Here is a 14,129-nt window from a genome sequence, read left to right on the forward strand (position 1 = left end):
AAACTATACTACAGCTGCAACAATTAATCGATAATCTTTTTTAAAAATTTATGAATTATTCAGAGGCCTAGACCTTTTTATCCAATTATTCGACAAAATAAAAAGAAGATTAAGAGATTAAGATTAAATTGTTAGCTGCAGTCCTAGATTTGGTATAGGCCGGGAAAGCACTACTTTTGTCTAAATAAAACTCAAACTTACTTAAATATATTTCCTTCCTGTCAAGATGGCAGCAAACAAATACTTTTATTTCATTGAAGCTGCTCATCTGACTTTAACATAGTTTCTTTGGACAAAGATGCACAAAAACAGAAAATTCAGTCCAAAATACTATTTTTCCCCCCGTGTAAATGGTTGCATTTTCAGAAATATTTGTCTAACATTTTTCAAATGTTTTAAATCATTTTAATGTATTTTTTTCACACAATGTTTATGTAATATTTGTTTTTCATATTTGTATATTTTCAAATGTATTTTTTTTCTTATATTTGGATTTTTTCATGATTTTTTATGTTTCTTAGACTATTTGTATATTTGCAAAGATATTATATAGATCATATTTGTGTATTTGACATGCAATATGTTTTGTCCTTGGCCACCCTAATTAGCAAATCCCTGACATACACAATTAATTGTGCCTCAGTCTCAATGTAAACGTGAATAAAATGCTCGCGTCTGGGGAAAGAATCACGAGGAAAGGGAGGTGCCAAATTTTCTCGAGTGGTTAGCTAAGGCGGAAAAAGGCAAGTGTCAAGGCTACAACTAGCTCTGTCAACGTTAAAGCGTTGATTAATCACGAAAAATGAATCATGTATTAATGCAGATTAATCGCACTATTAATTTTGACCACAGATTATCCTTTATTTTGACAGCGGATTGTTATGTTCAAGGTAGCACAGGTTGTGTTTGAGCAATAAACATAACTACATGCTTTAAAGTAAAGCATTTAATAAATATTTGTGTATGACATTCAGAATATTTGTTCATGTCAAACCACCGGAGTCTTTTTTTTTTCATTTTAAATTCTGCAAGTAATTAACTTATTAGAAAAAAAAGAGGAAGATGAGAGTGTGCAGTGGATCAAAAATGTTGAAGATGTCCTCATAGCATTAAATGTCGAAAGAATTCACACATAACAGGTGCTTTTCAAATTTGGCGGGCAAAAACATGTTGATTAAAAAAAAAACTTTTTAATTATGTAAGCGATTAATCACGATTAATCAAGACTCTAAAATGTGATTAATCTGATTTAACAATTTAATCGTTTGACGGCTCTAGCAGCAACACACCATATAGCCCCCCCCCCCCTCCCCACATACACACACATTTACACACAGACATACGTACAAGCACACACACACATACACCTATTGTCCCGGCGTTTCCGCAGCTGCAGATTGAGGCCTGACCATCCACAGGAAGGTAAACAAGCTCTTATCAGTACTCTGCAGGGGCATGCACTGTCCCTTGGCCTCTCACCCCCGTGCTTGCTACACACAGTCACACGAGCTTCCTGAGCATCTTACTTCCTCAACCACCTGAAATGCTATCCATAAAAACACACGCAAGACGGTGATTAGTGGTGTCAAAGTTCTGACAGCTTAAAAAGGCCGCGAGCCAAACGAGTGCTCCAGCCAGGCCACACTTGGAAAGGAAGCCAGGACGTAATCGGGGAGCCTGGAGACAGCCTGTCTTCACACTCGCGCTGTTTACACCTCGGGGAGCCATTCGTCCGTCGCCTCATCGTTGTCGGAAGCCGGCGGAACAGCGAGTACAGCCGTGGCGTATGGAAGGTCTACGGCTCGCTTCCTCTGTGCTCGCTTTATGCCCGTAATGAGACGTTCCATATTCACGCATGCACGTTTGCTTCTATGCCATCTTTTGTCACGTCGTAAACAATAACATATCACTTGTATGTACACGCTCATACTGTATACAAGGCATTGCCGCAAATGGAGGCCGGGAGAATTTAATTACTCAACTACAAAATGGGGAGATGTTTATTTTTAATAATATATGACAATTTAGTCAGTATAGGTGTGTAAGTATGCAGGGAAGTATCAAGAACCAAAGCACACAAAAATGTCCGTGAACAATACTATGGAGCGACCACGCGTTAGACTCTACAGGAATGCTAACATAACCTTATGATCATTTATTATGCAGGGAACCCGTATACAGGACAACATACAGCAAGACCGTTTATGTGTACGACTCAGCAATTCCTTTACTTTAACGTCCATAAGTGAACAAGAGAGCCGACGAACCGAAATAATTGCATTGACTCCTCTACTGCTACTTTTTAATCCTGATGGTAAAAGGATGCAAATATTTAAGGGAGGTGTTAATAGAGGGAATTCAGTTCCTGCAGCAGCGTAACTCAAATTTGTACGCAAGTCAGAATGTGCCGTAGTGTATCACTGATCGACATTAAAACAGTTGTTCAGTCATAATTATATTCAATATTTGTTGAAAATACAGTAAGTACCCTGAAACAAAGTTGGGAATTTCAATTTGCAGTACGGATGGTCATTTTTTATCACAGCCCATATTGTCCTCAAGGGTCTTCATAGTCGTGATGCCTCATAAACTTATCATCACGTCGTCATATTAATACAATATAAAACTTACATTGATATCAGATCTGCTGAAGAAGAAGACTATTTGCAATTTTGACACAGATTGTACTTTTAGTAAGTTACATGAAGTAGACGCACACAATTTATGCACACTGTAAAATGAAGTGCCTTTCTGAATCTGGCCTCCAGGCCTTGAGGTTGACATCTGTGTTTTAGAGCGCCCCCCCGTGGTGTGGCATATAAATTACAATTGCTTTCAACACAACTGGGGAGAAGAAGTGAGTGAGCTTTGTGTGTTTAAGATCACAGGGTCACAAAAAAAAACTTTACTGAGATGCTGATATTAACTGTGAAGACACAAAATTGCCAGGTTGACGTCATTACCACCATCACAGATTTTACAGGCGGTGATACGGGAGTTTATGTTTACCATATCTATATTTTAAGTTTGACCAAGTGCTGATGTGTAACAAACCGAATCCAATGACTCGTGAAAATGTACTCAAAACGATTAGCTAGTTATCCAAATAACTATTGAGTAGTTTGATAATTATGCAGCACCATATGTCGATAACGTGAACAAAAGAGCCTCTACTAAGGTAATTACAGCTGCCTAGTAGCACTACCTGAGACATGCATTTGGAGAGGGCTGCTTAATTGAGGCACGACATATTTTCCAATGAAGTCCAATATTTGAGGCTATGCGGTACTCTCTCGCTCCCTGGTATCACCCAAAGATTGATTGTGCAACATAATCATTCATCTGCATGTTAGATGAACACAAAGACTAAATGAAAAAGTTCCATGCTAATTAAGCGCAACTGAAAGCGGAGACAAATGCCACCGTGTCTGTTCCCAATCGCTGGAGATTGATGTCGCTCTGCAACAAACTATGCATCATCCGCAACAAGCCAAGATTAGCTTGTTGTTGTTGTTGTTTTGTTTTTTCATTTTTGACGGATTCTTTCCAGCGGATATGGATGACTTCCAAATTTGAAGGCAGGAGCGCAACGAAGGCTGAGATATTTGAATAAAGACGCAAGCCAAGTGGAAACAACAAGGGGAAATGCACAGTGCTTATGAGACGAGAGAGGTTATCACTCTCAGATAGCTCGTTTAATACTCCCGCAACACATTACGAGCTAATTAAAATGTTGCAGCAGTTAGGGGTTTGACTTGCAGTGATGAGGAAAAGTTGGAAATGTTAACGACATCAAGGTTTCCGTATCAGCAGAATCTTAAACGGATTTGTGAGGCTGCTTTCAACTCTAGCGCAAACTCAAAAGCTACAAAGGTTGTTTGAGTGTAAACCAAACCAAAGGGAAAATTTATGTGTTCAAATCCTCATCATCATCATGAGTGGAGTTACATGAGACATTTGCATCTGGAAGGAGGACTCGGGTTCGGGCAGACTGTTCTTCTAACTAGGGTGACAATATGATATATACTGTATATCTGACCCCCCCAAAAAAAAAAGAGGACACTTAGATGATACTCAAAGTTTACTCAAAGATGCCATACATTAAACTATTTTAACATATGCCGGTTCGAAATGGGTAGAAAGCAAAACAAAAAATATAACCCTCTTTTGAAGTCTACTTGACAAATGAAAAAATAATTACATAAGCATAACTTTATTTGGCAAGATGGACTTTTCAAGCAGCCAACCTCCCTTTGTTGTTTTTGGGAGAGGGAATTGAACCCGTCCCGCAACCACGTCCCTCGCTTTGGGAGGGCAGAGCGCTACGTATCGATTCAGATTTGCAAAATCGATTTGATTCGATTCAGAAGGGTGATTCGATTCACGATTCACATTGATTTTCAATTCAGTTAAGGATTTCATGCAGTACCAATTTTACTTTTATATGGAAGACATTCTCAGAAGTACAATGCTGCAAAATACTAGAAACTTCTTTCTCTTGCATTAGTAAAAAAATATTAATATTTACATTTATAATTGAATCCAATTCAGTTAGAATCAAGTATCATGTATGTTTTACTGAACATGACCTGATCAAAACAATAAATAATAATTGAAATCAATTACAACCACAGCGCTTTGTAATTAAAGTGGTTAAAAACACTCAGGCAAATCACGACATTTACGTTCCTGTGACCGTTTTTATACGAAAGGTTCCAGTGGTTAAAAAATAAATCAAAACAAATGTACCTGTATCATAAGAGACACAGCCATAGTACATAATTGTGCATCCACATTTTGTGTTTTTATGTCCAATTCTTACCTTACTTCTTTTGGGGGTTATTTAAAGTGTAATTCAGTACATTGGTGATGAAGTGCTGCCTCCATGAGTGAAAATGCAATGCATTAGTTCTGAGTGGTCACTGTAACGTGATTATTTATCCTTTGTGCAATTTGACATCCGCAACATTTTATTAAGATACCTGGGAAACTTGTTTTGTTTTTAACTGCATAATATTCAATCATGGCTTTGTCCGATTATAAAAATCTCACCAAAAAAAATCTCGAATGTTTTCCTGGGACGTCAATAAAACACCATTTGTTTCAATCCACTCAGGATTTTCTTATTGCGTCATCACACGCACATACACATTGTCGCACACAGTTACGAAGATGTGATAGAGATCTCAAGTCTATAAATACAGATTGAGCGGCGTGGCACCTGAATCAACAGGAAGACAACCCGCCCAGTACTCGAATCAAGAGGCTTACAAACACCTCGTTGGGAATGAGTCTGTTCCCAATGTCTCACGAGGATTTATTATTATTATTATTTTAATCTAGGATTATGAACATCAACGAGAATGTTGCTCTGTAGTGTTGTTACACTCGAGAGCACATTTTGAAGGTCTTGTCTCAGACTCGACTTTTAAAAGTCTTGGTCTTGCCTTGGTCTTGGACTGGCCAGACTGTGGATTTTCCATCAAAACCAGAACTTCATTAATGTAGTGATAAGGGGAAGCACTTGCTATAACAGCAAATATCTTCAAATCAACCAAAACACAATACCCATACTGACTGCAACCTTCACGATGCTGTGAATACTGGAACCCCCACGTACACAGGCGGAAGTGAAAGGTGCGAGACATTACTATGAGACTGAGCGAGGAGAGCCTGGACATGTCTTTTAACTCAACGGTAATAAAATTTGGCTTCCTCTACCACCAGGACTTCGTATGTAAAAGAAAACACTCTGCGGTGTGCAAATGAACCGTTAACTGTAACACGGGTGAATCGAATTTTGTCTTTAGAGAAGAACATTTCACACAATATTTTTTGCCTGTAGCGTATCCAAAATCAACTAACTTGGTTGTCACTGTTCATTTTTAAATGCATACACAAGGATTTATTTTTTGCAAGAATTTAGTTCAAAAGGCATGCTGGGCTTTGAAAGAGTTGCAGACACTGTGTTTTAGGCTGTTAAATGCATTTACAACCAAATTAAAAGTAAAGAGAGAATGCTAACTGTTCAAGGTTTTTAACCCCTTCAGACCCATAAATGGTTGCAGTGGACATGACATATTAGCGTGTCTAAACCAATCAAATGCATACAGTAATTTCTGGCCGCTAATTTTTTAACTTGCTTTCGACCCTGCGGCTAATACAAAGGTGCGGCTTATCCATCAGATCACAAGGGGGCGCACTATAAAGGAAGCGCAAGAGCAAAACAAACCAAGTGAGCTCAAATACAGGAGGAGAGACAGAACGAGAGCGAGACAATTTGTGCCCTCATTATGGAAAAGAAAGTAGCGGGAACCCGATGCGGTAACATTAAAACACCTGCGGCTTACAGTCAGGTGCGGCTTATATGGGTAACAAACTCCAGTATTCCCCAAATTTAGCTAGCGCGGCTTAGTCGGGTGCGCCTTATAGTCCAGAAATTACTATAATTTGGATGAGGTCAACACTTTTGGTTCATAATTAGATCCTAGCTAACCAATCACAATAAAAAAATACATGTTCTTATGTGGGAAAAGAGTCCAAATCAGCACACACAAAAAAAGAAAGAAATTTTGCCCAGCAGAAAAAATGCGGGTCAGAAGGGGCTACATTAGATTTTTATATTGTTGGTCATGTCATGGTCTCAGCTTGTCTCTATCTAGTTCTTGTCTCGGTCTTGACCGTGTGTTGGTCTTGACTCTCAAAAGTCTTGATCTTATCTTGGTCTTGGTGGGTTCTGGTCTCGGGAAAGTCTTGATAGTGAGGCCTTGAGCATAACACTAACTTTATGTGGAGCTAAAACCTCGGACACTGACAGTCCTAACTGGATTCAGAACCAGATTGTATATACACCTATAAAATTACAACCTACAGCATGCGAAACTGAGGTTTAGAAAAAAATCTTGGATCAGCACCATTACATGGACCTCTACCAAAAAACTAAAGTTTGTTGATTTTGCCATTCTTGCAAACAACAAGAACTGAGTGCATCACGTAGTAACAGGAAATATGATCAATCAATTCATCAACCAAATTCTTAGTCAAGTCAAGTCATCTTTATTTTTATAGCGCTTTCAAACAGCCTTAGCTATCACAAAGCGCTTTACAGAAACACAACATAAAACAAACATGATTATCAACTGGCAATTTTTAAAATCCTTTTTTTTTTTTTTAAAGATGCCTTTTTTTTTCTGTAATGTTACTACTCTTTCCTAAAAAAAAATTACCATTACATTTTTGCAACTTTTTAAAAATAATAATAGTATTGATTTTTTTTCAACCAGAAACTAGTCAAGACTGAAACAATAGCGCCCCTGCTGGTTTCAGCCAAGTAGTGCACTCCACTATTTATTCAAGTGTGAATCCGATTTTGACCACCACAAAATTAATAGCAATCAGTGGCAACCATTTATTGTTATGAACTAATACTGTAAAATCTGATGCCAGATTGTAGCCAACTGCATACAATGCTTTAGGAGTACGTACATAAATCCCGTACATTTTGTACGGTGTTTTGGAAGCAATGGTTATTTAGAGAAATCTTAAGTCTCAATGCTAAAAGATAAGCATATCAAAAATCACAGTACAGTATATCTGTGCCGAGATCATTTTATTCATGATGAATCTGCCGGGTACATTTAAAGCGCTTACGCTCGCCCGCGTAGCATTAGCCTCATTAATTCACGTCCCGGGTGAATGATTGAGTGAAATTAAGATAAGACTCATCCTTGATGACAAATGAGCTCGAGCCTTCAACTCTTTTGAGTACTTAAAGGTCACCGGTCGGTCAAGACAACCAATGACTTAGCAACCTCGCAGATCCATCCAAACGTACGTACTTCCTGCGAGAGCCTTTGGGTCCGCCCGTGGGCACAAACGGTCATGAGATAACGGCGCATAAAATGCCCGGTCTTATCAGCGCAGACAGCAGGCGTGTTGACATGGGCACAAGTGGTCGCCATGCTGACGAGGCATTTATCTCAACGACGACTAATGAGCCGTTCAGGGCAAACTGCAGAATAAGAGCACTGGGCCAGACATCACAATGAGGTCCAACGTTATTTTGAATAGCCCTTGTCGTGTGTGTGTTGGAATGCGGGTGCTCAAATGCTTTATATGCACAAAACCTTGCTGTTCAACATACCACACAAAAAGCTCAGTGGTACGAGTGTTTTGCATTTTCTTTTTGCCTTTTTTTTGTGTAACTCGCTCCAGAAGATTGACTAGTTTAAAAGAAGAACACAAAGATGCTCATTTCATAAGACTCAAGTGCCATCATATACACGTTGCTACATGTTATCAAAGCAAGGTTATTATTATCGGGGTGATTTTGAGCATTTTTCTTCAGGAATAAAGTCAGAAAAGGCCCTATTATCCTCAGTCTCTCCTTTGGGCTCTTGAGGTCTCCCTGATTTGTTGGGATTTAGATTGTTCTGGGGTTGGTGAAGGACTTGGTGGCCCGGTGGGTGGTGTCTGGTCGGTGCTGGATTTCACTTTCCTTTCTTTGGTCCTTCCTCGGGTCTCCTGACGGCCTCACGACTCTGGCTGGGTTCTGAAGTGTTCGGTTTAGGTGAACGGTATGGGATTTTTTAATAGGTTTTAGGTGAACTAATGAATACACACGCACATACTCACCCACATACAAAATAAAAATTAATTTTAAAAAATTAATTAATTAGATTAAATTTAAAACAAAAATTTTTTTAAAGAGAGCAATGATGATGACATGTCAAATCGGTAAAATTACCGAATGAACAATACTGAGCTCTCCAGAAAAAAAAGGAAAAAAAAGTTTTTAAAAGAAAAAAAGAAATGGCCCTATTAGCCGATGTCTGTAAAAAAAAATTGCTCCCTGATCTGCTGGGAACATGGTCAGATTAATATTTATGATGGCAAATCTTTATGCGTGTGTTCACATTGAGTTGGGGTAAGGCATGGACTCTGTGATTTTTCTGTGAAACAGAAAGACAGCCAATCAGGAAGCGACCTGAAGCTTGTCTTGTTATTGGAAACAAAGACAAGAGCAACGATGTGTTGAAGGATCGTTTATCACGTCTCACAATGCCCGACAGTAAAAAAATGACAAGGTGAAGAGTTTGCAACTGCACTGCAGTTACCAGATATGCCAAATGTTAACCTCTTCTGTCACTTCTTCTTTGTAATTCCCAGCAGTTTTGATGCCCTGTGGCACAATGCTGCCTCACAGAGGTCAGTCTTGGTACGACAACAGACATCTGGGTTTTGGTAAGAAATTGTCATATGTCTTATTTGTGCTTTTATTTAGTTGAGTAAAGATTAGAGCAGTTGGAAAACAAGAACCTTTCTTGATACCAAGCTACCAATTTTTCATTACAAAAATCGTATAACCAGCCAACAAAAATATGAAAAAAAAGTATGAATAATGCAAAAATTATCTTGTCTTCTCTCATTTTAGTCACAAATGTACTTAATTGTACTTCAAAAGGATGTTTTAGTTTTTTTCCTCCAACATCACTATATCAGTGACATAAAAAATAAAATAAACGATAGATTCTGGGAAATATATCATTCCGAAAAAAAATTTTATCGTGCCTGATATTTATTTGACAATTTTCTACATTATTATTTAGTTTTAATGCCTTTTGTCCGTTTCAAGGTATTTAATTGTAGGTTTTTCTTTCCTTAAAGGAAAAGTACCAACAATTTTTGTCCATGAAGTTAATAATATTTCTGTCTGGTCAAGAGTAAGCAATTATACATGAAGAATAGAGGAGATTGGCACAGGAGCCTTCTTTGCAGTGCATGGGGAGTTGAAAGAGAGGAAAAGCAAGGCAGGCAGAAATGGATTGTTATTTGGGAGGGGCATAACACTGAAGGAGATTGAAATCGGTCTGGGCCAGCGACAAGTGGTCGCGTCTGTCTCCCTGCCACCCAGTCTGACGGCCGCCCGGGGCTGGCTCACGCCGCATTAAAACACAGGAAGTGGCCTGTTTTGACTCGCCACGCCGCTTTTTCGCATGACATCGGCCTCCTTTCGTCTGAGAAAACCCATCGTCGCTTTTTATAATTCCACTTTGTAAAACATAACAGCTTCACATCCAATACGCTCTGCAAAAAGGGAACCCTCCACTTCCTGTATATCTTATGGTTACTGCTATATCTCTTTCCCTGTAAAGCGGTTTTAACCACCCCTCCCTTTTTTTCCAGGCACTGGCTAATTCGCTTTTGTAGTTTTCCTCCAGCCCGTGGAGGGACACTCCAGGGTGGGCACGACCACAGCAGGAGGTCCACAAGCTTCAAATGGGATGTTAGCTACAGTACAATAGCATATTCTGCACAATTTCCCTCCTAACAAAATGCTCCGCACAACTCAATAAATCCTGCATTTTAGAATCAATACCTCAAATAGGTACATAGACAACTATGTAAATTTAAACTGAAAGTGTCAGTCAAAGCTGCGCGTCATTAGAAAGAAGAAAATTCAGTCGATTGTGTGGAATGGATTGTTGAATCGCGTCTTGAAGCAATCGATGAAAAACATTTTTTTGGCTGCAAACCAAATCCGACTTGTTATTAATGTAGATTACACTGGTCAACGTTTTAGAAAATGTTTTAAGCAGATACTTTTCTAGACTTTTTTTTTTTTGCGCTGAAAAAATAAAAATGCAGCATGCTCAGACAAAGTAGTGAAAATATGAGACAAAAAGTCCTATAAATCAATTGTATTTATTTATTTTTAATTATGTGAAAAACAATAATTATGATAAAGTCGTTTTAAGAAATAATCGTAAGAATTCTCTGAACTGTGTGAACTAGTTCACTAGTTGGCCACACTCAGTGGAATTGATAAAGAACCCCTCCCCAAAAAAAAGAAGGGAAAATAAGCACTCAATATCAATAAGAGAAAAATAAGAACATTATCATTTGAAAACATTCAATCAGAGCTGCAGAGAAGTGTGACCGACCAGATAATAATCAAAGCAGCATCAATGGCAAGCCCACCGCTTTAGGCATGCTTGTCGGACTTGGGGCAAAGGTGGGCAACCCAAGACGTGTGGGTTGTTTACGGGTCTGGGAGAGCATTTTCGCAGGCCTGCCATTTAATTCTTAAAATACAAATAAGGAACTGTTACAGTACGGCCCAAAAACGCATAAATACTCATAACATTGGTTCTTCAATGCTGTGTCAAACTGTTTCAAGGCCTTTTCAAACTGCATTAACACAGCCCGCCATCGACCAACCCATTCATTTTATCTGCGCTGCCGCGGTACAGAGCACCTGGCGCAGAGGCTGATGCGCTCAAATTTTTAAAAAAAACGCTCCATTTACGAAACTCAGAAATTTCCGATATTTTTAATCGTCTTTTTCACTAGCGGCGGACTGCCGCTACTAAATGAATGTAGAGGAAACACTGATTACTAACCAGTGTCTGTCAACGTTCTTATTTTATATATTGGCCGATATATCGTTATGAGCAATATTGGGATCGGCATCCAAAAATCACGTCAGTCGGACCTGAGCAAGCATCTAGCGATGGACGGAGATCTGCGCTAGCGTGAATGTACAGTGTCAGGCTGGTTGAAAGTGACAAATGTGATTGCAGCATATATAACAATGATGATAGTTTACAGCCAGCAAGAGTGTCAAATACACGGTTGCCATCTTGCGTTCCACCCTGCGATAGGCCTGTAAAGCACCTTTAGGTTTTATTCCGCTGTATATTGTAAACGTCTTGTCTGTCTCAGCCATTAACTGTTTCATCACAATGCATTATTAGAGTGTTTACATGCTGTTAATTAGTGAAAGATACTGTGTATTAAATCACATCATCGATTACTAAATCAGCGGCAATCTGCCACAGAAAGTGGGTCGCTTTGTCTTTCAGAATAAGAGAATATTACAGGAAGTGTGGGTAAATGTTTGTTATTTTTATTTTAATCTCTTTTGTTGTTGTTTTGAATGAAAAGCACATTTTGCGTTGAATGTTACAGTATTATCACAATGATCTGACTGACCTCAGTAAATGTCCCTTTAACATATTGGAAAAATTCTTTGTGGCACTTTAAGAATTGTATTTGAGTAACTGATATATAAGATACATATTGTTATCATAACTTAGGTATGGCCCTCAGGGGACTTTATAAAATTGAAACCTGATTGAACTTGAGTGTAATGTTTCGTTTACAGTATTTAAAGCTACAATAGCTAACTAATGGTTATGGCTTGTTGGATGGGATTAATGATATTTTGCAGGTTTTTGATTTAAAAATGCACAATATATTTTAATGAGGGTAGGGTAACAAATCAAGTGACTTAAATGGATTTCAATGTGTTGTTGGATGTGATGGTTGGAATTCTGAATTAGTCATTAGTTGTATTATTTGTTTTGTCTCATTTTATTTGATGGACCTTTTTTGAGTCAGATAGATCGACAGATCTTTTTAGTGCATTTAATGACTACAAGGTATCAACTCATAACTGTAATGTTGTTTTTACATATTTAAAGCTACAATCGCTCACTACTGCAAATAGGTTGGTGGATGAAATTTATGGGATTCATCAGTAATATTCTTCTTCTTCTTTTTTATCCATCAATTGTGTAAAAAGTGCATTTGAGCCCCTTAAAGGGATTTAGATGAAGGTAGGGTATTATGGCTAGTAGCTTAAACATAATGTTTTGATCACATACATTAATGATACTAAAGTCGCTCACCCATTCTTATGGGTGGGTGGATGGGATTTTGCAATCTTGTAGTTAAAACATAATGCATAATTACAGTATATTTTAATGAAGCTAGGGCATTAAGTCAAGTGCCTCAATGATATACACTACACAGTATATCTTTTTATTTTTATCATTTATTTATTTTTACATATTTCAAGATACCGTCTTACTGACTGTTGTGGATTGATGGATGGGATTTTCCAGGCTTGTAGTTTAAATATACGACACATAGATATAATTAAACCGTATATTTTGATGACGGTAGGATATTAAATCAAGTGACTCACCCGAGACAACCATAGCAAGGCAAAGAAGAGAACTGAGCAACTTCATGATGGATTCCAGTTGACGTTTCGATGGATTTGGATTTGCAGAATTCCGGGGGGGGGGTCTCCTGGAGCTGGACAGGTCCGGTAAATTAACTGTCAGGGCCTGGAAAAGACGATGGAAATTTTTTAAGGACAAAAAAAACAATGGGATTTATTTATTTATAACAGTAGCATTTCGAAGGAATTCAGGGACAAAGAAATCCATTATTTTATTACAAAATGAGCCGATTGCACAACTCACACAACAACTGCACAAAAACAAAGCAGATATCAGGATTCTGCACAATCACCTGGCATCTCTCTCCCCGGCTTCCTTGATGCACAATCGGAAGCTGGAGGGTTATCGTCTTTGGGTTGTGTACTGGGAATGTTTCAGGAAGCGCTTATACGCAAAGCTTTTTGCTTTAAATAAAATCACAATGCGGGATCAGATAAGGAGCAGGAGGCTGACTCCTGTTATGTGATTCACATTGGAGGGGGGGAAAGGAAGAGTCTTTGTAAACTGTTTGTTCAACTAGAATTTATGGAAAACCCAAAGGGAGCTGTGTGTGTGTGCGTGTGTGTGTGTGTGTGTGCGTGTGTGTTGGGGGGGGGGGGGGGGTCAAAAGTTAGATTCAGGGATTAAGTGAAAGTTGCGAAAGTGTTAATGATGTTGGAATGTTAGCAACAACGAGTCCAAGGTTAATATGTATCAATAATACGGCGTTGATATCAAATAAAACCAAATTGGTTTGAAATTCAACTTATAAAGTTAACAAATGTTTAAAGGAAATGCTGGAGGTAAAACTGGGAAAGGTGAAATGTGACGAAAGTGGCGTTAGAGTTATTCCATTTGCAACAACGAGCCCCAAAATGTCTCACGTTTACGAATATGAAAAACACTCGAATTCGGTCAAAAGGGCTCATTCGTAAAGTTAACAAAGGTAAAAACGCTGTCGTATAAACGTACCTTCTCAAAGAGGCTTGCGGTGAGTTAAAGGAAAGCTACAGGGGTTTTTAGTCCACGCGTGGAGGATGCGGCTTCACTCAACTGTGTGAGCGAGTCAGACTTGTCCAAAAGTTTGGTCACTCATCTGGGCGGTGCACTTGGAAGTTG

The 14,129-nt window shown here is 38.6% G+C and overlaps 1 protein-coding gene across 1 annotated transcript in view; it reads right to left on the reverse strand.

Annotated features, from left to right (window-relative positions):
- eng (endoglin) overlaps positions 1 to 14,129 on the reverse strand; it is a 51,404-nt gene extending 37,275 nt beyond the window's left edge. Inside the window, exons 1-2 of the mRNA XM_077542775.1 lie at positions 13,983 to 14,129; positions 12,992 to 13,136 (exon numbers count right to left, since the gene is read on the reverse strand). Coding sequence (XP_077398901.1) covers positions 12,992 to 13,037 — 46 coding nt within the window. The 5' untranslated portion in view covers positions 13,038 to 13,136; positions 13,983 to 14,129. The remainder of the gene's footprint in view (positions 1 to 12,991; positions 13,137 to 13,982) is intronic.

Source organism: Vanacampus margaritifer, chromosome 14, assembly GCF_051991255.1.
Source record: "Vanacampus margaritifer isolate UIUO_Vmar chromosome 14, RoL_Vmar_1.0, whole genome shotgun sequence".
Lineage (NCBI taxonomy): Eukaryota > Metazoa > Chordata > Actinopteri > Syngnathiformes > Syngnathidae > Vanacampus > Vanacampus margaritifer.